We start from the raw sequence: 26,765 nt of genomic DNA on the forward strand, positions 1-26,765 counted from the left end.
ATAATAATAATAATGAAAGAAATACGAGTATCTTTTGATCCATTGGCGCGCCAATGACTTGGTATTTTGCCTGGGGCGTCTCGCTTCCTAGTTACGCCACTGGACAGAGCAAAGGAAAAAGAGGAGGAAGAAGGTTAATTGTGTAACTCCAGTCGGTGTTATTTATAGGCCAACCTTGGGGGCCTTAAAGAGAGTGATAATAAAAAAAAATAATAATTGAATCTCGACGTTTCGGAGGGGATTGTAGCACGGGTGTTATGTAAGGCGAATCGAGGTTAAAATTTAATCACCCAGTTATATACAGGGTGATCGTCCGATTTCAAAATCGCTGTCGGAATCCGTCGGAATTTAATAAAATAATGTTGTGGGGCGGCGTTCGACGTCGTCGTCTGTGCCGCAATACCATAAACATCAATTACTGCATACCTCTTCCACTAATACAGAGTTTCAATAAAAATTCCGTCGGCGTCGTCGTCGTCGACTTTCCCACCTCCCCCACCTGGTTCGTCCGTCTCCCCCGTCGAAGTTTTTTTAACGAGCGCCGAAAGAAAATTATTTCCGGAGAGGTCCACTCAAGCAGCGCTCTCATTAATTATCCGAAAATATCGAAAGTTTTCTTTTTATTAATTGCGTCGGTTGCCGGTCCACTCGGCCGGGTGTGGACACCTTTAAGTGACTAATAACAGAAATGCAGCCCGGCATTATCTTATTAGTGTCAAGTTCTGAAATTTGTCCAAGGAGTGAGTCAGTCGTGTTTTTAAATCTGTCCAAAGCAACGAGGTCAACTCGTGTGAAATGGCTCGCCAGTGGCGGAGCCCAGGGATCAGGCGGATACGTGAGCGGAATAGAGTTGGTTGCAGTTCCAGCGGAACAGGAAAATGCGCACGCGGAGGTGCGGGGGGTATGGAGATGACGATCGAATCTGGCGGTGAAGGGTTTCGAGGGGATTTGTAAAAGCGCTGTTCAAAAGATGTGGATGGGTTAAAGAATGAATTTAAAATGCACTTGCACGGTGGAAAGGAGGAACGAGTAATAACAAAGAGCATCTTCAGTAAAAATTGGTCGAGTTACTAAGCTGATTAATACTTGTCAATTATTTTCATTTAGATATTTGCCAGAAATTATTTAAAAAAATAAAAGTAGAGAAAGGAGAAAAATAAGAATAATAATGTCCGCAAAAGTAAAATTTACATTTTCTTTGCAGGTGATGAAAATAATAAACATAATTTAACTCTCGGCAGTCTCTCACTCATGATTTATTTAAATAAAAAATATGTAGTCATTTATGCCACACGTGTGTATAAAGCACTAGTTTTTTTCTACAAGTGAGAAGTTTACACACACGACTGCAAGTATTGTAATCGCACGTGTAAAAGTGCTTTACACATAATTTTTTGCAACATCATTGTCTTTGTAAAGAAAAAAAATGAATTAATAAAACTTGAAAATACACCATTGCCTAACTCAAGACACAATATTGACACACATTTAGATTTCTTTGACAATTATTTGATGATGAAGAAGACGACGATGCAGCACTGCCAAGTATTCTACCAGGAATTTATTTTGTGTTTTCTTTATTCCATAGCAAATTAAGTGCAAGTGTTATCGAAATATAAAATTATAGTACATGTTTTAAAAAACAAGTTTCATAAGAGCATGTTTTATGTCAGCACACGAATTCGACTGGTTTTTGGACAATTTTTTCTATTTTACGTTAATAATGATGTTATTCCCTTAAAACATTAAATATTTAATGTCCCATCATATATGGATGTATCGATTTTCATGATTCTAATATAAATTGATAATGTTGACATTGACAGTTATATTGTGAAGTGTATAATGTTAAAAAAAACTTATCAGCAACGTTAGCTGTTAATGCTTTATAAATGGAGGAAACTGATCTAATGAACGATACTGATTTCAGTTGTACTGTTTAGTTTGTTGAAATTTTTATTATCAACGCAAAATAGAAAAAGGACTTTATTTCACGTTGCGAAAGAATTCCCACTTTGACGCATAATGTTGATTGAAAAGCAAGTACTTACATGGTTTTTTAATGATAGTGTAAAATAGATTTTGTCCTTTCGTATGTTAGCCTCGGCTGCGCCTCGGCCAGAAAACTCAGACGAAAAAGATGCACTTTTGGCCTTGATACACAAATAACTTAATTGGATGTTAATACATATTACAAAATCAAGGATGTTGTATTTTGCAACAAAATGAGCTTTGTTGTGTAGTTTTGCAAAAAAAAAAATCCACAAAGAAAAATGTTAAACCAGGAGAACACGAAAGATTCCATTTTGAACATTTAAAATAATAAAACTTTCGCATAAATAAATAATTTTAATTTTTTTAAATCAGCCGTGCAGATTGAACAGTCGCAATATGATGTGATATACCAGTCTTCAATGAAATGAAAATAATTATAAAATGATTGCTTTTCTTGGAGAGAGATTGCTGTTCTCATTCCGTTCTTTAATGAAACCGTCAACACGATTCCACATGTTTCCAATTGAGTTTAAATCAGGAGGGTGTGAAGCCTCACACATAACATTTCCTGTTCTGCATCATTTAGAAATTAAGAAAAGCGAATCTCGAATCATGTAATGTGCAAAAGTTAAATTAAGTTTAAAAAAAAACATCCTTTCTTGTCGAGGAATTCATCAATTTAAATTTTAAACTGTTTCAATTCTGTTCTTGTGAGTTCCGTTAAGTAGAAATCAGAAAATGTGAGAACAAAAACTACACATTTGTTGTATTTAACGTGAAACTGTAAATACAAGTAATAAAAAATGCATTATTTTTGAGTAAATACTAAATATTCAACACGAAAAAGAACAATAAAATGTTTTTCCATAATCATTGAATTTCAGCGGTCTTTGCTCACTGAAAATAGTGAGCAAAGATGGCAATTGAATCACTAGTGAGGAAAAAATATTTTCTCACTAGTGAGCAAAGTGTAATGTTTAGGGAGTTTGTCGATAGAAGGCGCCAAATATGTTGTACAGAAAGTTTTTTAAATCTGTTTTTAAAATATTTTCTGACTATTAATATCTAAAGCTTGTCTTATTTTTGACTTATTTAAATTTTTAACCTGTTATTTAGATTTCAATTGACGAAAAAACCTGAAATTGCTTGGGGTAAACTTCTGGAAAAATTCATGCTAAATGCATTATGTGTTGGTATCACTGATTAAACAAAAATCAGTAAACCGATCACAAACACGCAATGCCTAACAACATAACCTCTTTTGTTTGAAACTTTGTTGATCCACGTTTTGTTGTGAAAAACTGTTTTCGTGAGTTCCCTGTTCGGCTAATTTCGCGATTCCGCGACTCTATTTTATGAAAAAATCAGATTCAACACGCATGAGCAAACGTGCATTTAATCACTCGTACGGTTGGGGCCTCGCCTTCGGCTCGGACGCCCAACTTCCGTACTCGTGATTAAATGCACAACTTTGCTCACTTGTATTGAAAATATCTATTATTCTACTGCGAAATTATTTAGCCACTCGGTCACAACGTGACGAGAAATTGCGATCATTTCGTCCATTACTCCCCACATTTTTTCCGTGCTATGTAAAGCGAAGAAAGATGACGTTTACGATTTAGTCAGTTTTATTTGAAAAGTGTAACGACTCATATTTTATCAAATAAGACACCGTTGCAAATATCCCGAATATACGTTCTCGGAAAAATAGAAATTCCAACCTGTCAGTTCAGAAGTTGCCAACAAGAAATGAACGAACAAAATGACAAGTTTTACAAATGTTCAAGTGAATTATCCTCGGCTGCATTCAATCCTCGACGTAGGCAAAGTGGAAGAAGGACAACTCGATTTCTCTTTGTTGTAGTTGTTTCGAAAGCTGTCGTGAGGGTGCGCTTTTTAATACGTCCTCAATCTTGCAGGGCCACCCTTCACCGGACTCGATTTTCCTCGTTTTGCAAAAAAAATGATCTGGCGTCCCCGCCTTTATCGGTTCGTTATTTCGTAATTTTATACGGAAGTGCATCGAAGTCGGCGTCGGAACCACCCCCCAGGTCGAAATCTCGTCGTAAATTCCCGCAATTCGAAGCCTTCCCCCGGTCGTCGTTAGTTGAAAAATCGATGAAATTACTCCGTCGAAAATCCATATTAAAACTCCCCAACTCCCATTTACACCATTCCGTTACGTCATAATTAATGATTTAAGAACCGTCGCTTACGAATTTGTTTCGTCGTTTATGGATTTTTCAAGCGGACCCTGAAACATTGTGAAATAATTAATGATCGAGGTCGGTGGACACGAAGCCGATAAGAAAAATACTCAAAAAAGGGAGGGATCGGACCGGGACCACCTCGTCCCCCGCCTGAGATAACAATTTTTTTTTTCACCTAACCTCAACTGAGCAGAAGATAGCGCTGCGCTTTTATGTGGCGTTAATTGCGGCCAGTGTAAATAAACACGGACGAGATTAGCTAAGGCTCGTTTATTATCTGTTTAGCGAGTGGCACCCCGATTCGGTGGCGGCCTTGAGGCGGCGAAAACCGCACGAAAAATTCATGGAACGTCGTCGAATAAATGTTTCGGCATGCAGAACGTCTGCGACGTATTAATATTGAAGCGAAAACCAAAAAAAAAATACTGCTGGAGAGGAGAGGAGTGGTGTAAAGTCGGCCATACACACGCCGACCGGTTTAATCCGGCCGATAAATATTTTCGTCGTGTCTTCGACGGCTTCCTTTATTAGTACAGGCGACGATTAAAAGCGGAGGATGCACCGGAGGGAGACGGTCCGCATACGAATAGAGGGGCGCAGGGATACAGACAGGTCATCTCCATCTGTCACCGGTGATTTTCTTTAAGACCTTCAGTAAACCGCACCTGCTCTATACGAAGGATATGACGCAGAAACAGCTCGGGATTATCGTTTTTTGATGGTGGATGAACTTGCAGTTTGTGTTGTTGTGGTCTGGGTTATTCCAGAGGTTCCGAGACGATTTTTTTTTACATTCAGTTCGCGACGTCTCCCAAGAATCGAACGTCACCGGAATTATTCGAAAGAGATGACGCCGTTGGTACGACTGGCGGTGCGACGTTAGCGACAGGGGTGGAGGTTTTCGGTAATATTTGCGCCCAGGAGGCATTAAATGTCATTCTGACGTGATTGATTTCCTACATGTTGGACACAGGAAATGTAGTACAAATGAAAATCAAACACAACGAAAGATCACTTTCTCGGTATTCTTGTACTTGGGTTTATGACATTTAGTATTCAAGAATTTAGAATCTGACACAGTAACACGCTGTGTAGTGAATATTGACTTGTTTTAGAGAAAAGTTCTTCAAGGACGATGTGGTGAAGGGACAGCTGCTCAGGAGTTAACTAAGCTGTACCAGTTATTTAAGATAAATGATGGCAATCATGATGTCCCCGCTTAAGGGTTTAAAAATATTGCAGTGCAAGAAAAAAAAATAACAATAAGGCTAATGCATAATAAAACTATGTATCTGTATTTAAAAAAAAAAATTACAGGGTGTATCTAAAATGCGTGTGTTAATTATAGCACGTAACAGAGCTTGTTGAATTAAACGTTTTTTCTATTTGAATTTTTTAAAAAAATCGTTAAATCGTTAAAAATTAATTTAAAATGTGGAATAAATTACCTCTCAAAATGTATACCTGCTTATGGGTAAGGGCGAAAATTTTCTGCTGTGATAGAAACTTGTCAAAAAAGTTACATGGTTATAGAAAAATTAAATAATGAAAATCAAAATTCTCATGGTTACAAAAGAAATGAGACTTGATTGGGGCACGACGAACGCAGTGAGGAGTGATTCAACAGAACTTTGTTTTTTTTTTTTAAAGCTTGGTACATATACTTTTTTATACCCATTTTGAAAGAGATTATTTTTCTGAATCAACGATATCCCGCATATTAAAATGCATTTAACAGTTGCCGCGAAAATAAATAAATAAAATAGCATTATTGGAAAATTTTCCTTCGAAAAAAATCAGGTATACGAGTACTATGGAAAACAATCCTAAACTCAATAACAATATTTTCTGAAGAACAGAAACAAAAAATAATATGACGGAACGTGTAACAAATACATATTGCGTTTAGGATTGTTTTCCGTAGTAACGTGACTTTTTTCGAGGAAAATTTTTTTTATTTTTTATTTTATTTGTTTATTTTCTCGGTTACTAATAATGGCATTCTAACATGCGGTATATCGTTGGATTCAGAAAAATTATCTCTTTCAAAATCGGAATATAAAAATATATTTGTACCAAGCTATTTGAAAAAACAAAGTGGATTTTCATCTGACCTTGAATTATTTTTTGAAAGAAAATTAGTCTATGTTGTGGTTATAGTGCTTTTAAAGTGATTTATTCCAGTTTTTGTTTTATTTAAATCAAGCCATAAATAACGGCGATATGGCTTGCGGCGTTTTTTAGGATGCACCCTGTATACTATTTTTTCTACTTTGGTCGCATTTATTTCATAAAAACTCAAAAATCTAATTAGATTTAATTATGAAATAATTTAGGGACTATTGTGTGGCATGAGTTACGCTGGCATTTCTATGATATTTATGTCAGATTTCAAATGTTTTAATTATTAACAGGAGCTCGCTAGTCGACGAGTGATACTGAATGGTTAAGGGATTTTTTTAACTAAAACTTGAGTGTCGGTTTTTTGTAGACAATTTTATTCATGTGTTGACATAACATGAAAAAAACATTTCAAGCAAATAAAACCACAATAATTAAGCTTGTTATAAGCAATTAGGTACATTCGTGAAAAAAGTTTCCAAATAACTGCCATGATTTCAGCAATTCGGCTTGTCTCAAAAAGAAGAACTGAGTAAGATTCTTTAATAATAATTAGTGTGCCTATGGTAGTCCCAAAAAGAAAAAAAAATATATTGATAATTAAGAGAATAGGGAAATTTTCAAAATTAACAATTGATTTTTGTCAGTTTCTTTTCAATTTTTCACAGGACAAAATTTCGAACACATTTTAACTTAATTTTGGTCCTGTTCATTGGATAAAAAGTAGGGTTGGCAAAGTTACCTGCTAGTATTTTTTGATTTATACAGAGTGTCCCAGCATAATTTTAACCACGAGCTACTGGCTTCATGTAGAACTCGGAAAAAATATTTAAAAAATTCTGTCAAAAAATAAAATGACATTTTAAATTTTTGAGGTACAATTTTTTTTAATTGCAAATGCCTTTTTTTTCACTCTTGTTGTGTTTCAAGGTCGCGTCAAGGTCGCGCCAAGTCTTAGTATAACTGAAGGGTAAGGAAAATTTTCATTTGCACAAAGTTTGACTGGTGGGAATTGTTTTTTTATATGGGTTTATTTAAAGTAGATTTATTTTAACCAAACAATTTAGAAGATTTACGACAGAGAATTCGCGATGAAATGGAACAAATAAACCCTGACATTATTGAGCCCAGTGTACAAAGTGTCGGAGAGTGCCAAATGGTTGTCCCGGGACAATTTAAACATTTGCATTAAATTTTATTGTTAACCTTAGAGTAAGAACACAAGCAACGCAAAAAGTGAGGTTAGATGGGAACAGCTGATGCGTCATCTGTAATCCGTGGTGCGTTCACAATCAACTCTTCAACGCCTACTTTGAGGATAAATTTAAATGAACACCCGATATAAATGAGTTCAAAAACCTCCATAAATGTTCATCCAGGTTGTAGATTTTATTCTGTCAAACAAAATGTACGCTTAAAGTGGACAGTGTGCAACCGATTTACATTTATTTCTTAAACGTTGATGTCGGATTAATGCCACGCTACACTCGTCAAGATGCTTTTATAATCTCGGGGTACGTTAAGTTGTTTGGCATTCACCAAACCCATTTGAATTTTCTCCTTGCTTCCACTTCAACGTAAAATCAGCACAACAACAAACAAAAAAGTTCTTAGATTTTTGAATCACTCTCAGAAATACATACATAGTTCGATGGATGGTAAAGTCGTTGCAGTCGAATTACTGTAGCGGACACAATATTCGGACACCCAATAAACCCAAGCCAAGAGCCCATAATTAGTCCCACAATAGGAAGGGTGGGTTGGTTGTAAATCAATGGGAGATTGCAAACACGCTTATAAGAATTTCTTACGATAGACCGTATTGTAAAATTCCAGGGGCAGTTAGTGATTTATGGATGTGGATACTGCTTATTGTTAACATAATTGTAGGTACTTGGTTTAGGTTTATTGGGTGTCCGAATATTGTGTCTGCCAGTATACAACATTTTACTTGTAAAAAAAGTAAAAACCTGCGACGAATAAAAGTAATCAGTTCGTATTAGCAGAGCGATGTCGTCGATTTCTCCCTACAACACAGTTCCAGTAATCTAATATTTGAACAGTTTATCATCGATCGTCGGCATTCGAAAGGAAGCTTATTAAAATTTTATTAGATGCTAAATTTTAATCAATATTGACCATAAATAAAAAAATAAAGGAATCTGGTTAGGTTACGAACATATGTAAAAATATCTCAGTGTTACGTCTTGTACAATAGTGATCAAGCGAAGTAGCGACGTATGTCGTGTATTTAATTTGCGACCTAGTTTGGTTAGCTTTCCGGTTGCTTGGTTGCCACACGAAATACAACAATTTTTCTAAAATCTGTCATTTATGTTTGCCAACACCACAGACAATTAATAGCTATTAAGACAACAAGGGTTTTATAGACGATTTAAAAATCGAGATCGTAGTTTAAATCAGAGCGACCGCAGGGAGCGAGGATTTAATAGATCGAGATTTTTAAACTATAAAACACGCGTTGTCTTCAAGATTTTTTCTAACACTAACATCTTATCAGAAATTTTAATAAATTCAGAAATTATTCGAGGCGCGTCACAATACACAAAATGCGGAGGTTGCGGGTTGTGGGTACTATGGTAATAATATCAACAAATTTGGAAAAAAACAATTTTCATCGTTGAAATGTGCCAAAACGTTCCAGAAGAAATAATAAAAAAGGGGCAATTTGTTACCAATGAAGTCTAAAAGTGCATACGAAAAGGTGTATGTTTCGTTTCAAGGCCGGAACAATAAAAAAAAAAGTATCAGGGAGGTAACGGAAGATGTCATTTTGGCTTTTCTTGATATGGGGTAAGCGTGTAGAACTTCATTAAAAGTTCATTCACACTACGGCAAGAATCATTTGAAGAAAATGTAAAGATTGCCATTTTCGATGGCCGGGCACTTGCATTGGATGAAACAGCAGAAGTTAAAGAAGAAGATGTTAGGAACAAGAGCACGAAGCTAATATGGCAATTCCAATTCAATAATTGTACTTTTCACTTTTGTGAGAATTACTGTAAAAATGATGAATAAAATGTTACTTGAATGATGTGTGTGAGCGTATTTTATGACTCTATAAGATACGTTGCTATTGACGACGTGTTTTATAGAGACAAGCGTATTTTATGGGAAACATAAGGTGTGAGCTCAAATGCACCATGGAAACAGTATAAGATATTAGTGTTAGAAAAACTATAGTAAGACACTGCAATCCCATATAATAATGTTGGAATAGCTTCGACGGTGCTGCTCCGCACGCAGTTGGCCAAAACACTCCGTCGTATTTATTCGTAAAATTTCGACTATTACCGTTGTATTTAAAACAGTCAAAAAATATTTGTCAAATGTGACACTTTTCTGAAAAAAATAAAAATGTACTTTTTAAAGATATAGGTAAGACTTTCTGTGAATAAAAAGGTAGGAATTAGTGCCATTTATTAAATGAAAGTAATTACAATAGCCAACGTTTTCAGTATTGAGAAATTGTCAATAAGAAAACAATAAAGAAAGGACAAAAATAGCATTTTCTACTTTTTGGGCAATTTGTGAATCTGCTACGTAATTTATAAAGGTAAAAACTTAAGTGATGAAACTTCTTAATAAAGTTATACTTTCAGTTTCAATTCAAGACAAAAAGAAACCAAACAATAGTGTGTGCCCCCGGTACCTATTCTTTTAAGGAGCATGGCAAGTTAAAATTGAAACTAAAATACACAGTGGGCCGAAAAAAACGGTACAAATTTTGTTCGTTCATATCTTCCTGAGTTATTAAGTTTTTTAAATGATTAATATACCAGTGAAAAACCCAATATTTATAGAAAAGATGAAGGCCTCTTGCTGTGCAGAGATAGTCCTAACTCAAAAGTTGTGCGTCATAACATGAAGACATGCAAAAATTCTGGTTTTGAAGATTATCTATCTTAATTATGAGTTTCCAGATATGGTTCAATCAATATGCCCTCCATTTTTATTAGCTATCATTTGTAATCGTCTTTGTCCGTCCCCAATTGCAGAAGCTACATATTTGTCTCTGAGGTAGCTGATTCCAGCATTCCGTTAATTGTTCAGGAGCCTTCAGCTCAAGGTATATGATTGTTTGTGCCACTTGGTGCGATGTTGATGTTGCTCCATCAATCACTAGTGAAGACGATTGCAAATGGTAGCTAATAAAAATGGGGAGCATATTGAACCATATCTGTAAAACTTATAATTGAGAGAATTTTTGCATGTTGTGACGCACAATTTTTGAGTTCTTGACAACAACAACCTTTTCTATAAATATTAAGCTTTTCACTGGTATATTACTCATTAAAAACAGATAATAACTCAGGAAAATATGAGCGTACAAAATTGGTACCGTTTTTATCGACCCACTATGTATATATGTATAACAGAAGAGTTGTGTGTTGTGTTGCCAAAATTTACGATCTAAGTGTATTTTTGAATAAAAGAAGTATTGGAAAGAAATTACGTATCGCCTTAGAATGAAAAATTAATTTTCATGGTTTATTTGTAAAAGCCATTTTCTGGAAATTAAAACAAAATTGTTGGATGCATCAATCAATTTGATCATTTATTAAAAAAAACTGCAGGACGTAAGAAGAGAATTTAAAAAAAAATCGTCAAAGACATGTTACTTACGAAGAAAATGGGGATTTTCAGAATATTTAATTTTAGTTTTGGTTCTAGTTTTTAATTTAATTCATTTATTGTTAATTTTTCTTATAATTAATAAAACGTTGTGCATTTTAAAGACATTTTACATTTGAAATTTTTTTTTTTTTTTTTTTTTTTTTTTTTTTTTTTTTTTTTCTTTTTTCTGTTAGCAATATTTTTATTTCAACATGATTTGATTTTAATAAATATATACATACATAAATATAACTATAAAAAATAAATCTCTTCCAGTGGGGTAGTCTCAGGTAGGGCACCACGAATGCTGGCTGCGTTTCCTCGTTGGATAGCCAAAGAAATACGTTGGCGAAGGAAATATTTCGCCTTCAAATCACCGCTTTCAGCTATTAATTTTGAACCGACGTTATCAATAAAGGAACTTGCTTCTTTGCACCAAGGACCTAAAGTTTCGAAAGCAAGAGCTTTGAAGATGAAGTTAGCAGATTTTAAAGATTTATATTTATTGTGTTTTTTAACACATGCAATTTCTGCTGCGGCTCCAGAACACATTGATGTATGGTTTAAGTATGATGACGCTAGGGTATCAACACAAGTAACGTCCCATATAAGACGTTGACCCTTTGACCACGGAATAAGGGTTGCTCCGTCTGGTCTCTTGCCATCATCACGAGATAAACCATTGGGTTCAAGGGTGCAATGAAAATGAGCGGATGATAAGGCTCGTTGAATAATAGAATTAAGTTCATTGTGTCTTGGAATTCTTCCCAAGCTTTTAACGCAGCTAAGACCGTGAAAACCAGTTTCGTTTGGCATAGAACAACGACTACAAATATGGTTTTCAAAAAGACGGCAACCCAGTCTAAGGCCAACAGAAGTTTGAAAATCTTGCTTGTCTAAACAAGTACCGATGTTCTTAGATGGAAATGCATGTAACCAAGCACCTGATTCACGTTGTTGGATCGCTTTAAAACGTGCTTTGTCAAAATCTGAGTCAAATTGAAGTTCACTCTCAATGATTCTTTTTATATTTATCAAATCCCAGGATTTCTGAGTTTTTAAAGTAGATGGAGTTTCGTTATTTACTGATAGCCACTTATTCAAAGCTTCCTCATAATAGTGTACTTGAATCTTAATATCCATAAAGGGGAGTAAAGAAGACATAAGATCTTGAACACCATGAGAAGAACTAAGGAAAGCCGGAAGACAAATATCAGAAATTCTACGAATACCCAATCCACCAAAAGAAATAGGGAGAGTTGCTTGTAACCATTGTTTGGTATTTAGACAAATGTTTAAAATAGATTCAAGACTTTCTTTGAGTAAAGAGTCCATATCTTCTAGTAAAGAAGAGAATTTCCAAAGAGCACAAGTACGCAGAAAATATGACATTTTTGGAATAAAAAGGCAATTTTTTAAAAGAAAATAAGCCACATGTGGATTAATTTGTTCGAGTCGAGAAATAAGAAGATTCAATTTATGTTGTTTGATTTTGAAATGATGGACATGAGCTTCTTCAAAAATTGGAGCTCCTAATAATTGAAGGTCATCTTTTGAAGTTATACGAATACCTGGACATATTTTTTCGAATTTACTAACAATACTTGAGTCGATACGTTGAGAACAAAAGAAAATTTCACATTTGCTTGTATTCACCTTAAGACCAATTTCAGCAGCCATTTTAATGATAGTATGAAAATCGTTTAATACAGTTTCTGGCGAATCTGAAAGAGTGGCATCATCTAGATACCAAATGTTTAGTTTCGAAAGTAAATTATTGACCAAAGGTTGAACTGTAATACTAAAAGACATTGGACCACAAGGATCACCTTGCTGAACACCAACCTCTGATGATATTGTTTTATTACCAAAAAAAAGCAAAGAAGGGAACCGATAACTTTGGTATAGAAACGGATATATAAGAGGAAAATTATTTTTAATTGGGGTAAGCATACTATCTCTCTCGATAGAATTAAATGCATTTTCAAAATCGATTTTAAGTAAAATGTTATCTCTATTTTCAGGAATGTTGATAAATGTACGAACTGAATGTATTGCTGCTTCGCAGCCTCTTTTTGTAGCAACACCAAGTTGGTGAGGAGCTAAGTATGATTGAATTTGATTGCTCTGGTTAACACAAACTATGCGAGCAACTAGTCTTCTCAAAGCACAACCAATAGCTATAGGTCTGATACCTCCATCTTTCTTTGATAATGCACAAAGAGATGCACCATAAAAGATTGGCTGAATTTCTTCAGGAATCTTAGCAGCGAGGATAAAATTGCAAAGGCTAGTTAATGAAGTCAAAGCTCTTTTACCAGCTTCTCCAGCGGAGAAGGAAATCATGTCCTTTAAGAACTGTGGTCGCATTCCGTCGATTCCAGGTGCTGAGCCGTTTTGAAACGAATTGATGCCTTTTAAAACTTCTGACTCGTTTAAAGACAGATTATGATTATTATTTTCAGGAGGATCAGGATACGAAAGATGACGGGAAGGTTTTGGGTGTTTCTTTTTCAAAGCTTGAAATACAGTATCATCAAATGAGGCCAATGAATCTTCAGAGCTTAATAGTTTGATTGCTCCTTTGATGTCAAAATCGTTGACTTTTGCTTCGATCCTTGTTGATAATGATTTAGAAATATTTTTTCTTGATTTTGAATTTGTTGAAGGTGGGTTATTAAAATTTGAAATGTTAAGCTTGATTTTAGAGGTTAAGTTTTTGGTATTAGATTCGTTGATATTAAATGCTTTGTAAGAAAAAAGAAGCAAATTTTCCCATGCAACAGCTGAGTTCGTTTTGACGCAATAATTGATGACAGAAGACAGTTTATCAGCTGAGGAATATCTTGCTCCCTTCGGAATTCTTCTTACAGTATGAATTTTTTGTTTATACGCCATTAATTTTTCACTAATAGAATTTGTTGGTGCGAATCCATTATTACTAACGTCATTTATTTGCTCTTGATGGAATTTTTCAATATGTGTCTTGAGTCGTTTCTGATCTTTAAAGAGGTGTTTAGGTGAAAATGGGCAAGCTATTTTACCATCAAAGTCTTGAATTGAAGAAGATATTTGTGATTTTTTGATGATTTGACCAGATTTTACATCTGTATCCGTATTTTTAGGATCTTCATAACTATCTTCATCACTATCATCTGCAGCATATCTATAAATTGGTCTGAAGTATCTACCAAGAAGTCTGTTGAATCCAGGAAGACCGCTTGAAGTTGAAGGTGCTACTGTATTAGCAGGCGGCGAGGACTCAACTTGAGGATGGCACTTGCTGTTATGAATTTTCAAACCTTTGTGATTCTTTAGCTTCTTGTTACAGTTTATACAAACTGAACTGTTATTCCCTTGTAGCGAAAAAAGGTTTTCGGAGGAAATACATGTTTGAGATTGTGACAGTGACATCAGTTTTTTTTTTTTTTTTTCTTTGAAATTAATATTAAATGAGGACAAAATTACTAATTTAAACAACTCCATCAAGCATGCTTTATAAAATTAGTTCGGCCAACTGCTCGCGCCGCGCTGGAATCGTGTTTCCAAAAATTGGGTAGCAATGCGACGTCTTACTATAGTTTAATTGTCTGTGGCCAACACCAAGAATTTTGCTTATTGTAAGACTTGGTTTTTGCCCAAGGGCCTTATCCACCCAATGTTTGACAATTAATAGATCCGAGATCCGAACTCGGGTAAGCTCAATTGGGACGATACAAAGATGTAAACGATAACACCTGACACATCTGTCACAAATCTCGAGTATACAGTGACTTACTGGGGGGGTTTCTTCCCCCATAACTCGATCATGACGAGGGGCTGCAACCACGGGCGTCGTCTTCAGAGCGCTACATTCCGGGATTGTTCTGGTCGCACCTGTAACAGCCCCAGTGTGCAGTGTATACAGCCCCAGTGTGCAGTGTATACAGCCCGCCCGCAGAAGGAGACCGCCAATGCCCACGTGAGAGCGTGATTGCTCTCGTCCATATGTTACTAATGTCCCCTCAGTACCTGGGAACCGGGATTACTTCATAACCGTTTGCCAAGTAACGTGATTTGATTGCCACCAACGGCTACCCCGACAGGATGCGCTCGATCAACAACGGCATGTTTTTGTTTTCGTTTCTTGTAGTCATTATTTTTAGTTTCATCACCTTTTGTTAGAATATGTTCAAAGTGCCGTTTTTTTTATTTGTCCTCGACACCGGCAAGAGATGTTGGTTGATTCGAGGAAAGAAAGTTAATTCCCATTTTTTTATTACCAACTTTCTAATTATATATTTTAGATTTTGTAATTATTGGTTTAATGAAAATTAATTTTCCTTACTATTGGAAAGCAAAATCGACAAACATGAAGTAAATTGGCTTTTAAGCAATGAACTGTCAATGGTGTATTGAAATTTTTGTAGAAATTAATTTGTTGCTAGGCGGAGCCACACGCGCCCTCGATCTGATTGGTCGCTCAGTGTCAGAGCGCTAAATTTGAACGTGTGACCTGTGGGAATTTAAATCTCGACTCGCGTTCGAACCAGCCGACCTGATTGCGTCATCGCTTAATCTCTGTTTATTGTCACGTTTACGTATTAATTTTTTTTGTTGTTATTGCAGCGCCACCGTTCACATAACAGTGTCTGATGTGAACGAGTACGCACCCACGTTCTCGGAACCGAGCTACGTCAGACAAGTGGACGAGGGAAGGATCTACAGCGAGATCGTCCGAGTCGAGGCCACCGATCGGGATTGCACGCCGAAGTTCGGCGACGTCTGCAAATATGAAATACTCACTTCGGATCAGCCGTTCGTCATCGACATGGAAGGGATCATCCGGAACACGGAACCTCTGGACTACGAGAGGTCCCACAACCACATACTCAGCGTGGTGGCCTACGATTGCGGTGGGTACAAAGTGTAGACCGCGATGTTGAGGTGCATGAGAGCGGAGTCGTTGATCGGATCGTACGGTTGTCACCACGTGACTCGGTACAATATAGTAGGCGGTTGTATAATATGTCGAGTCGTTGATCAGACCACATGTTTGTGGTCACGTGGCTGTCTTCTGTCACTACAATCGAGACGGTTGCTTGTGCAGGAATGCGCCAGAGCTTGCCCGTCATGGTCACCATCAAAGTCAACCGAGTGTGTCGGCTCGGCTGGCGGGGATTGCCCGAGAGGGTCGACTACGCCCCCACAACCGGCAAGCAGGAGTTGTTCCCTTCTGCCAGCCTGGAGCTGTGCGACGTCCCGTGCAACGTGAGGGAGCTGAGGACGAGAGTCGATCTGGCAACGAGGTGAGCACACAAACCTTGCGGCGTTCGTTTGTGCTCATTCGAGATGTTGCAGACACATCGGCAAGGGCTGCGACCGCGACACCTACAGCGTCCAGTCGCAACGCAAACTGTGCGGGGCTTCCCCGTCGGCGATAGATCTCCTCCCTAGTCCCGGTGTCGGGGCCGAATGGACCAAGCCTCTCATCTCCGACGAGGGCCACGAGTCGGACCAGATGTTCGAGTTCGACGGCGCCAGCACCGCCGTGTCCATTCCTAACTCGGTCCTGGACCACAACTTGCCGTCGACGTTCACGATAGCCACGTGGATGAGGCACGGCCAGCACCAGGGACAGGACAAGCGCCTCAAGGAGCACATCCTGTGCTCAGCCGACGACCACAGTGAGTCGCTCTGACCTCTGGTGAGCGCGCCGTAACTCTGCGATTTGTTGCAGAAATGAACCGCCACCACTACGCCCTCTTCGTCCGCAACTGCCGCCTGATCTTGCTGCTGAGACGCGACTTCTCCGAAGGCGACCTCAACATCTTCAGGCCGGCCGAGTGGCGCTGGAAGATCCCGCAGGTGTGCGACGACCAGTGGCACCACTACGCCGTCAACGTCCGCTTCCCGGACATCGAGCTCTTCGTCGACGGCCAGATCTTCCGCTCGGAGAAGAAGAATCCGGAAGTGATCGACGACTGGCCGCTGCACCCCACCAAGGGCATCAACACGACGCTCACGGTGGGAGCTTGCTGGCAAGGCTCCGACAACAAGATGAAGCACCACCTCAAAGGGTACCTCGCCGGGCTGAGCGTGCTGGTCGGCGAGACCGAGAAACCGGAAGTGTTGAGTTGTCTGCACCAGTGCAAGGAGAGTCTGCAGGTGCCGGCGATGGAACTGCTGCAGCCGGGAATGGAGCTGCTGACCAATTCAGACCTGACGGAGGTGACGGTCGAGGGCGACAACAGGACCAATCTGGAGACGTTGGTCAGGAAGATCGGATACGCGAACAGCAGGGAGTTCCCCACTCCCGGCAGGAGGAATCTCAGGCTGACGACGACGGTGACTTGCGACAACGGCAAGACGGTCAAGGTGCCGGATGCGCAGACGTACGTCATGGTGTTGAGGCCCCAGACGCCCTCGATCAATCTCAACGGCACGGGGAACATGGCGAGGAAGTATGAAGACTTCAGGATGGGGGTGAGTACCACCCGGCCTTGATGCCGTGTTGTAACAGTAATGTAACGATGATACTCCTTCCTGTAGGTTCGCGTTTTGGCCGACATCCACATCTCCGGGGAGCAGAAACTGGACAAGTGCTCGCTGACCATCTACCCCAACCTGAACCCCGACCACGAGAACCTCAGCGTCCCCGAAGAGATGCTGAAGCGCCTGGGAATGGCGGCGAGGGTGTCGAAAGACGGCGTCACCATAACCGGGTCGGACATGGTGTTCAACTACCAGCAGGTCTTGAGGCAGATCGTGTACACCAACCGGAAACCAGCCTACTACCTGAACCGCGTCTTCAAACTTACCTGTTCGGAGTTGAACGGAAGATTCACGTCGAACGAGTACGTCCAGACGGTGAGTTTCGACGAAGACGTTTCGCGTCGAAGCGCTCTCTATCGGTGATCGTTACAGTTGACCGTGATCCATCCCCAACCGAAGGAACCGATCGTCGCCCACGCCACCATCAACAAGCACAACGTCGAGCTGCGACCGGCTTCGGTGGTGTCGCGCGACTACATCCCGTCGGAGCACCTGAATCTGGTGGCGAGCGGCGGTTCGCACGCCGTCACCATCATTGTGGTGGTGTGCGTCGGCTTCTTGTTGTTCATGATCGTGCTGGGGGTGATCAGGATCAGGGCGGCGCATCACAGGAACTCGTCGGAGGAGGCGCAGGATAGCGAGATGACGTGGGACGATTCAGCTTTGACAATCACCGTCAATCCGATGGAGGTGGGCAACAACATTAATAACAATAATGTGAAAGCACTATCATTATTTAGCCACAAGGGTTAAGCAACATTAAATCTCGTCATATAAAAATTGAGGTTATGTAGAAATATTAGTAGTGTTCATTTGAGAGTTTAATAAATGTCTCACTTTCCGAGGCATTTTAAATGGGAGGTTGTGTACTTTCAAGGACATTAAAAATGACAGGCGTTGGCGGATGTAGCCAATGGATATCATTAAATTCCCAAGATTTAGTAACATTTTATTGCAAGCGCTTACATCGTGATTCTTTGATAAAAAAAACAGATATCTGTAATTTTTTGATAAAACACTGGATGAGGAACAAGAAAAAGGCCAAAGAACTAAATAAAATAATTACGATTTAGAACAATGATTTAGAGCAATATAAAAATAAATTCGGAATTACAGTAGGCTGTGATTTTGTTATGAAGTTGGCAACATGCAGTTTTTAGACAGCACAGCAGTGACCTTGGACAGCACAGTATAAGTCTCGACATCGTAGCGAGACCATATTTTATATTTGGACATAATATTGTTAATTTAATTTTGATCAACGATGGTTAAATTCCGTGTGAATTAATCGACGACCTGACTTTCGTTTTTCACAGCGAGTACCTTGTAATGTTTCCACCGTTGTTGAACGTTCTGATTTGGCATTTTGCAGAACGCCGAGCGGAAACTGGAGGGTCAGCCGGCCGAGTTCAGCGAGAGCGACCAGTCAGACTCCGACAGTTCGTCGGACGACGACAACATCGACGGTCCGTGCAGAATCCCCGATTCCTCGGACGACGAGGAGGAACAACCGTCGCGCAGTCGCAAACACGACTACCAAAATATCAGCCAACTAGAATGGGACCATTCTACGATGTAAAAAACTCCACCGACAGACACACGCAAACACAAAAAATCACTTTCTAAAAAAAAATCATCAAAAAAAATTTTACTAACAACAAGAAAAACAGCAGGGCTGATGTCGTTTCGGGTGTGAGTACACCTCGCACCGCTCGAGACGTCGTGTTTACTACACCACATTTGTAAATTACTCTTCGGTGGTCAAAAAGTACGCAAAGGTTTGAGCCAGTTGCGAAGCCTTTTCGTAGTTAAAAATATACAAAAAAAAACAAAATAAAAAAAAATATTTCGCCGGGCGGTCGTAAAATCGCCACCGGGAGTGTCAGGGGAGGTTTTACGGACGCGTCGCGATTGATATCAATAATAATCGTCCATAATGTTAGAGTTATACAAGTTGTATATCCCTTTCACTTAGCTATTAGTTATGAAGAAGAGAAGAGATACAACTCTATATATATGATAAATAGCTATTCCTTCACCCTTTCGCTTGGAAGCCTGTTTGTTTCGGTTAGTTAAGGGCAGCCATATTATTTTTTACCAGTTAAGTTTTATGATACGTTGGGTCCCGGGGGACGGCCTTCCGCTCTTCTATTCGAAGCTTCGACAATAATTCAGCTTGTTTCATTTTTTAACCGAAGTTACGGTGGCAGCGGCGTTACATACTCTAAATCGGAAGGCTCTCCTCGACCGCCATTAAATTATTGAGTCGTTTGTTTTTTTGTTTAGCCTAACACTAGGGCCTATTATCGAATACGTTAACTTTATATTTTTTACTGTATTATTATCACCATTAACGCTTGGTTTTTGTACTTATCCGGTAGTCGTCTAACTCTCACTCACGCCACCCGAATAATTCCTCGTGTTGTCATATCAATTTTTTACACCGTCGCTGGTTTTCGACTCCGTTCGTGACGCAACAATCCCTTTCATTTAGGTTTTTCGGTGTTCGTGGACTCTCTCGCACAAGTTTCATGTCTCTGATTAGTCGAGTAACTTGAGGAAAAAAAATTAAGAAATTATTACTAAAAGGTGTACATAAAGTTTTGCAGCTAAATAGTATTTTTTTTAATCGTAGACGATGGGTACTTAATAATGACGAATAAATAAAATGGTTTATTTGTTACAAGAAAAACGCGATAAATTATAAAATAATATGCAATAGTAGTGATGTATAAAAGATGAACAAATCTATATCATATTTGCAATATGTAAGTGTTCTATGGTCGGTTTGGTTTTTCGGTCGCCATTTTGTTTATACGTGTTGGCATATTAGAATAGTTAGCTGTGATGTTGACGAAAAACAAGAGAATGTTTTAGTAAAATGAAAAACAAATGAAAGCACTTCATTATTGATTTTCTGTTGGGAAATAGCGCGGCGTTCGGCCAACGGGACGGTGCGATTTTCTCGTGTTTTTCCGATTTTATATTAAAGAGAAAAAATAACAAAGAAATGTTTGTATATTTGAACTGTAGAAAGTGTAATTATTATTAATTAGCGGGGGAGGTGCAGCGAAAGTCGCACTTCCGGTCCAGTCGGGTCGAACGCTGTCAGATGACTATTTAAAAGAAGTAATAACACTATTTTTGACAAGTACGTAACAAAAACGTTACATTCCATGCATATATTTGTAATCTTTGTATCTTTAAAACAGTTACGAGCTTTGTTGTGTGTTTACAAATCAGAAATCAAATAATCCGAATATCTTTAGGTGTCATACCACAATAATTATGTAATACATAAATGTATAATAAATAACAAATATACACGAGGGTATTTTTGAGAGACCTCGTCCACAGGTTCCACTCCTTGTTCCCGACCGCCGAAGGAGTCCACCAACAGATTGTAAATATGTATTTCAGTTGGAGTACTTGATAGAAATGATAGAATGTAGAGTTGCACCCAACAATAACTACCTACCGTATTGAAAATATTGTTTTGATAATGTTTGAGAAATTATTCTTAACTTTATAGTCGAAAGTTCTTCAAGAAAGTATCAAAGTCCCCCTGTGTTGCCCTTTGCCCTTTGTTCATTTGAAAAATGTGTTTTGGAACATTAGATAGTTAGATTAGATAATATTAGTTTTTAGAAAATGAATATGAAGTATAAAATGAAAACCGGAACCTCTTAATCACACATTGGAGGTTAAATTTGCCAATAATTATCAAATTATAGCGGCGGAAATTCAGAGACGCAAGTTGATGTGAAGTTATTATCTGATGACAAAGAATTCTTGTCTTATTTCCTGATACGTAATTATTGTAATCGGCTGTGTACAATTTATTAATTAATATTCACTTATAATACCACGATTAGGCAAAATTATGTCGATTTTTTTTGTGGTACTGTCACGAATGTCACCCATGTTTGAATTTGAATATCACGAGTGCGCAGCACGAGTGGTGTTCTCAAGCGTGGGGATAATTTTGCCTGCTCGTGGTATTATATGTGAAAATTGCAATCAAATATCAAGTTATAGAAAGCTAGAATCCAAGACTGCTTATGGTAGGGCTGAATAGGACAGCTCGTAATGATGATGGTCCCCAATAAATATTTTTGGTGAACTTTTTACGAGACCATATAAATGATTTATTAGATGCAGTAATTTGTTACTCTTAACCAGAGATATCAATTATGGTTGCAGCATGATGGAGAATTGGATAGGTAGGAGATGACAACTTCTACTTATTTATGGCTGCTTAATCCCCCCGCAGAGAAATCGACTCCAAGAGGGAGTTTATTTAGATTATTTATAAAAAAAATCTTCGGAGTGAAATATAAAATTCTTTGACTATTAGTGGTTTGTCACCACATAAGTTAGTACTGAAAGTTAATTGCATCGTTTTACTGATCAGAAACTTAAATACAAAGAAAGCATTTGTCAGTGGAACAAGAATGCGCATCAAGTTTATGCATCGTAATGCTATTGATTACGAACTTTTAAATGGAACCGCACGCAATAAGAGAATTTTGATTCCACCTATAAATTTAACATATTCCTATTTTACCATTTAACTTTCAAAGAACTCAATTTCCAATTATACTTGCATTTGCGATGATAATAAATAAGTCTCAAAAACAAACATTCGAAAAAATTGGAATTTTATTGAGACAGCCAGTTTTTACACATGGTCAATTGTACGTCGCAGCAAGTAAAGTTCGATCATTCGATGGTTTGAGATTTTATATTTCTGAATATAACAGTCAAGGGCATTTAGCAAATCAAGAAAGAGTTTTTACAAAAAACATCGTCTACACAGAAGTTTTGAACCATTAAATTCATTTTCAAACTATTTTAAATTCAATGGACATTTATTTTTGTAACCGCCCGGTTTTGTTGTTTCAATAAAAAATATACAGCGTGAACATAAAGTTTGGAACAAAATTCATAATAGCCTTACATGATGTTTTTGGGAAAATGGCTCGGACAGGTCGATTTTATTTCGAAAAATTCCATTCTGTGACGTGCAGTTTGTTTGTGGCATCATTGGTTTTTGAGCAATGACGTCACCACCAATTTTTCAAATGACAAACCCTACTTTTTTTCCTTTTTCTGATAGACTACCTAAACAATGAATGAAAAAAATTGGTATAGTTTATTTTTTAATCAAAGAACCACAACACCGCAATTTACACCCAAAATAGAGCTGACAACATTGTACACTTTTGACATAGGGTGAAAAATCTCATCATATAAAAATTGAGGTTATTAGAGATATTAGTAGCGCAGCATGTTAATAAAGTTAATAACAACTAATTTGAGAGTTTAATAAATCTTACTTTGCGAGGCATTTTTAATAACACGTTCAAATTTTAGCTGCGAGTTTGCGGAGTTTGCGTACTTTCAAGGACATTATAAATGACAGACGTTGGCTGGTATAGCCAACAGATATCATTAAATTTCCTAAATTTAGTAAAATTTCATATTTACAAACCTAAATCAACAGGTCGTGGTTCTTTGATTAAAAAATAGACTATACCTTATATGTATAACTTTTTTTTTTGAGAAAATGACAAATTTTACTTCACAAATTTAGTTTAATTTTTAATGTAGTTTTTTTTCTCTAGGGGTGTATTTAAAATAGAAGGTTTATTTTAATAGTCCTTACAATTTAGAAGATTTGGGGCATTAAATAAAATGTTTGAAATAAAATTTGCCATTTTCTCAAAAAAAATTGTTATGTAAGGTACTAATTTTTTTCATTCATCGTTTAGGAGTTTAGGTAGTAGGAAGGTCTATCAGAAAAAGAAGAAAAAAGTGGGGGTTGTCATTTAAAAAAAATAGTGATGGCGTCATTGCGCAAAAACCAATGACGTCACTTAAACAGATTGCACGTCACAGGATGGCATTTTGCGGGAAAAATCGACCTGTCCGAGCGATTTTCTTAAAAATACCTATCACATAACGCTATTATGAATTTTGTTAAAAATTTTATGTTCACACTGTATATAAAAAATACGAAGCACGTATTCTTTATTTCATTTTTTGTATTAATTTTTTATTTAAATTTTATATAATTTGAAAAAGATAGGCAAATTAACTGTGTAGCCTTGGCGAAACCTGGCCAGTATAGCAATTAAAAAAACCCAAGGAAATGTCAAAAATGGGTTATAGTTTTTTAAATATGGCTTAGCCAAGCTGTACCTACCTCATTTTTCCTATCGTTCGTATTTTTCAAATAACTCGAAAATTAATGTATGATGACGTATTTTTTGTACACGCTCGCAGCTGATGTAATAGAACAAAATTCAAATAGCTATTTGTGCAATAAGTTAGGAAATGTAATTTTTTTCCGTATTAGGCATGGGATTTTTGATCGAGACGTTAGTCGAGATCAAAAACATGCCGACATTTTTGCTATTTCCAACACTGCAACCAGATATGTTTACAGGGTGTATGGTGTAATCAAAATAGGCGAACATATTTTAAGCCGTAAGCCACCAAGACATTTGAAGACGATTTGCGATGGCTGAAATTGCGTATTTAAAAATTCAAAATTCACCACATTCCGGCCCGTGGTCAACGCTAATGTAGAGCAAACGAAAATGCTACGAAAATGATGATCACGCAAGAAATTGGACACAGACTGTGAATTGTGTCGAAAAAACGGACAAAACATTTTTTTCCATGATCATTGAATTTCAGTGGTCTTTGCTCACTGAAAATAGTGAGCAAAGATGGCAATTGAATCACTAGTGAGGAAAAAATAGTTTATCACTAGTGAGCAAAGTGTAATGTTTTGCGAGTTTGTCGATAGAGGGCGCCAAATAGGTTGTAGTGAGAATTTTTTAAATAGCTAAAGCTTATCTTATTTTTGACTTATTTAAATTTTTAACCTGTTATTTAGATTACGTGAAATTGCTTTGGGTAAACTTCTGGAAAAATTCATGCTCAATGCATTATGTGTTGGTATCTCTGATTAAACTAAAATCAGTAAATCAATCACAAACACGCAACGCCTTACAACATAATCTCTTTTGTTTGGAATTTTGTTGATCCACGTTTTGTTGTGAAAAACTGTTTTTGTGAGTTCCCTTTTGGGCTAATTTTGTAGAAATTATTGTTTCAGTGATTTTAACAGTTCTGAAAAATAGTGATGCAGATAGATAATGATAGATATACAGTGCATTTTTTTTAACTGTTGCCATAGGTAATTGCATGGTAAAACTTACACCCCCTGTTAACTTTTGGTCTGATGAAAATATTCAAACCATTTTTGGAACAAAGTTTGAAGATTTTTTAAACTATCGGACAGAATAGAATTCAATATCCTAAACTGTCGAAAAAGTTGTGAAAAAATATTTTCTAGCGCGCCGGAATGATAGTACGTCGAGCGGCCGCCAGAATAGCGTTCCTGTCGGCTCAACCAGCACCTGACCGTCTCCACTTTTGACTTTTGTCACTTTCATTTAAAAAATAGCAAGATGTCCTAGAAGCTATGATTAATTTAGCTTTTGGAAGGCAGAACATGTAAACATTTATTTATTAAAAAACACAAAACGTTAACGCACAAATTAACAGAAATTATTAAAGTAATTAATGTTCGACTGCTAGACAATGTCCCAAGCGATCTTGAAAATTTCTTCGCCTGTTATTCTTGCGCTTAATTCCTCCACAGTTTCTGGTTGACGTCTTATGCGTTTTTTTTAACTGTTGTCGTAGGGAATTGCATGGTAAGAATTATACCCTCTGTTAACTGTTAACTGTTAACTGCAGATTTGGTGCAAATTTTTATTTTTGTAATAAATCATTAATAAGGCTATGTAATGCATACTGTTTGAACAACGAACGACAAGCAGTTTTATTTTACTAATTTTACTCTTCAAAGTTGAAATTAATGAAGGTAAATAATTTGACAAAAAACGTAGTAGGCGATATGGGAACAAAAATTAGGTTTTATATTTTAATTTATTATTTATTTTAATCATAGCCTCGAGGAATCTCGCTATTTATTTTTTAAATGAAAGTGACAAAAGTCAAAAGTGGAGATGGTCAGGTCTCAGGTGCTAGTTGAGCCGACAGGGACGCTATTCTTGGCGACCGCTCGACGTACTATTATTCCGGCGCGCTAGAAATTTTTTTTCACAACTTTTTCGACAGTTTAGGATATTGAATTGTAATCTATCCGATAGTTTAAAAAATCTTCAAACTTTGTTCCAAAAATGGTTTGAATATTTTCATCAGAACAAAAGTTAACAGGGGGTACAAGTTTTACCATGCAATTCCCTATGGCAACAGTTAAAAAAAATGCACTGTATATATAGTCTTTCTAACTCAGGTTGAGCCAGCAATAAAAATAAACTGCGCACCCTCATTACCGCAAGTGTCACCTCCTCTTAGCTTTACAATGAAGATGAATTTATGGTTTAAATGACAGATGTTTTTCTTGCTCTTTCTCGATGGTTTCCAGGTACACCGGGCCCAACAGGCCGGCTTCTTTTCGGTATAAATCAATCTTTATTTAAAAGAGGATGATGGCATTTGCGGTAATGAGGGTACGCAGTTTACTTTTATTGCTGGCTCAACGTGAGTTAGAAAGACTATACTCACTGCTATTATTAAAATTCAAACAGTGACAAAAAAATGCTGCCCGAAACTTCGATTCCGCGACTGTATTTTATGATCATGCATGGAAAAAATCAGATTCAACACGCATGAGCAAACGGGCATTTAATCACTCGTACGTTTGGAGTCCTCGCCTTTGGCTCAGACGCCCAACTTCCGCACCCGTGATTAAATGCACTACTTTGCTCACTTTGCAAGATGTGTGGTCCAATTAAATTATCACTATCACCAACAATAAATAAAATAATTTCCGGTACAGTATTTGTGCTTGGAGCGCGTTGCCACCCGCCACCCCGTACGCGAGTACCATATCCGTTAATTCCACGTTTGTAAAATTTAGCATTTTAAACGATTTAATAACAAATACACGATTATTAATACACTGCTGCACTGCACCGCTTGTTGAGCTGCAACTAATAACTGACTGTAACTGACTTACGCCAATCCAACCTCCGATAAGAAGATCCTTTTTTGTCATACAAAAAGTGTATGAAGCGTGTAAAAACCGAGAGTTCTCTTTGTCTTTACTATTGCTTTTATGATTTCGATTATGAAACCAAGACAGTGGCGCATCCACAATTTAGGTATTGTCTAAATTGTCATGCCATTTGTTCACGTATCCTTACGTTTTTCAAAAAA

At 37.5% G+C, this 26,765-nt stretch overlaps 1 protein-coding gene and 1 long non-coding RNA gene across 5 annotated transcripts in view; both read left to right on the plus strand.

Moving 5' to 3' along the window:
• The window catches only part of Cals (calsyntenin-1), a 33,967-nt gene extending 13,142 nt beyond the window's left edge, over window positions 1-20,825 (plus strand). Inside the window, exons 3-9 of the mRNA XM_069046077.1 lie at window positions 15,576-15,862; window positions 16,057-16,255; window positions 16,308-16,633; window positions 16,687-17,432; window positions 17,499-17,816; window positions 17,874-18,191; window positions 18,874-20,825. Coding sequence (XP_068902178.1) covers window positions 15,576-15,862; window positions 16,057-16,255; window positions 16,308-16,633; window positions 16,687-17,432; window positions 17,499-17,816; window positions 17,874-18,191; window positions 18,874-19,080 — 2,401 coding nt within the window. The 3' untranslated portion in view covers window positions 19,081-20,825. The remainder of the gene's footprint in view (window positions 1-15,575; window positions 15,863-16,056; window positions 16,256-16,307; window positions 16,634-16,686; window positions 17,433-17,498; window positions 17,817-17,873; window positions 18,192-18,873) is intronic.
• On the plus strand, window positions 3-14,378 carry LOC138129784 (uncharacterized). Of its 4 annotated transcripts, none has more exons than XR_011159383.1 (4): window positions 3-9,752; window positions 9,809-9,906; window positions 9,953-13,636; window positions 13,697-14,378. It is a non-coding gene; the product is annotated as an uncharacterized lncRNA (long non-coding RNA). The 4 variants fall into 4 exon arrangements; XR_011159381.1 differs by having other exon boundaries at window positions 9,953-12,912; window positions 12,992-14,378; XR_011159382.1 differs by having other exon boundaries at window positions 3-9,143; window positions 9,202-9,752; window positions 9,953-14,378.
• Window positions 20,826-26,765: the final 5,940 nt, after the last annotated feature.

The sequence above is a fragment of the Tenebrio molitor genome, chromosome 4 (assembly GCF_963966145.1).
Source record: "Tenebrio molitor chromosome 4, icTenMoli1.1, whole genome shotgun sequence".
Classification (NCBI taxonomy): Eukaryota; Metazoa; Arthropoda; class Insecta; order Coleoptera; family Tenebrionidae; genus Tenebrio; species Tenebrio molitor.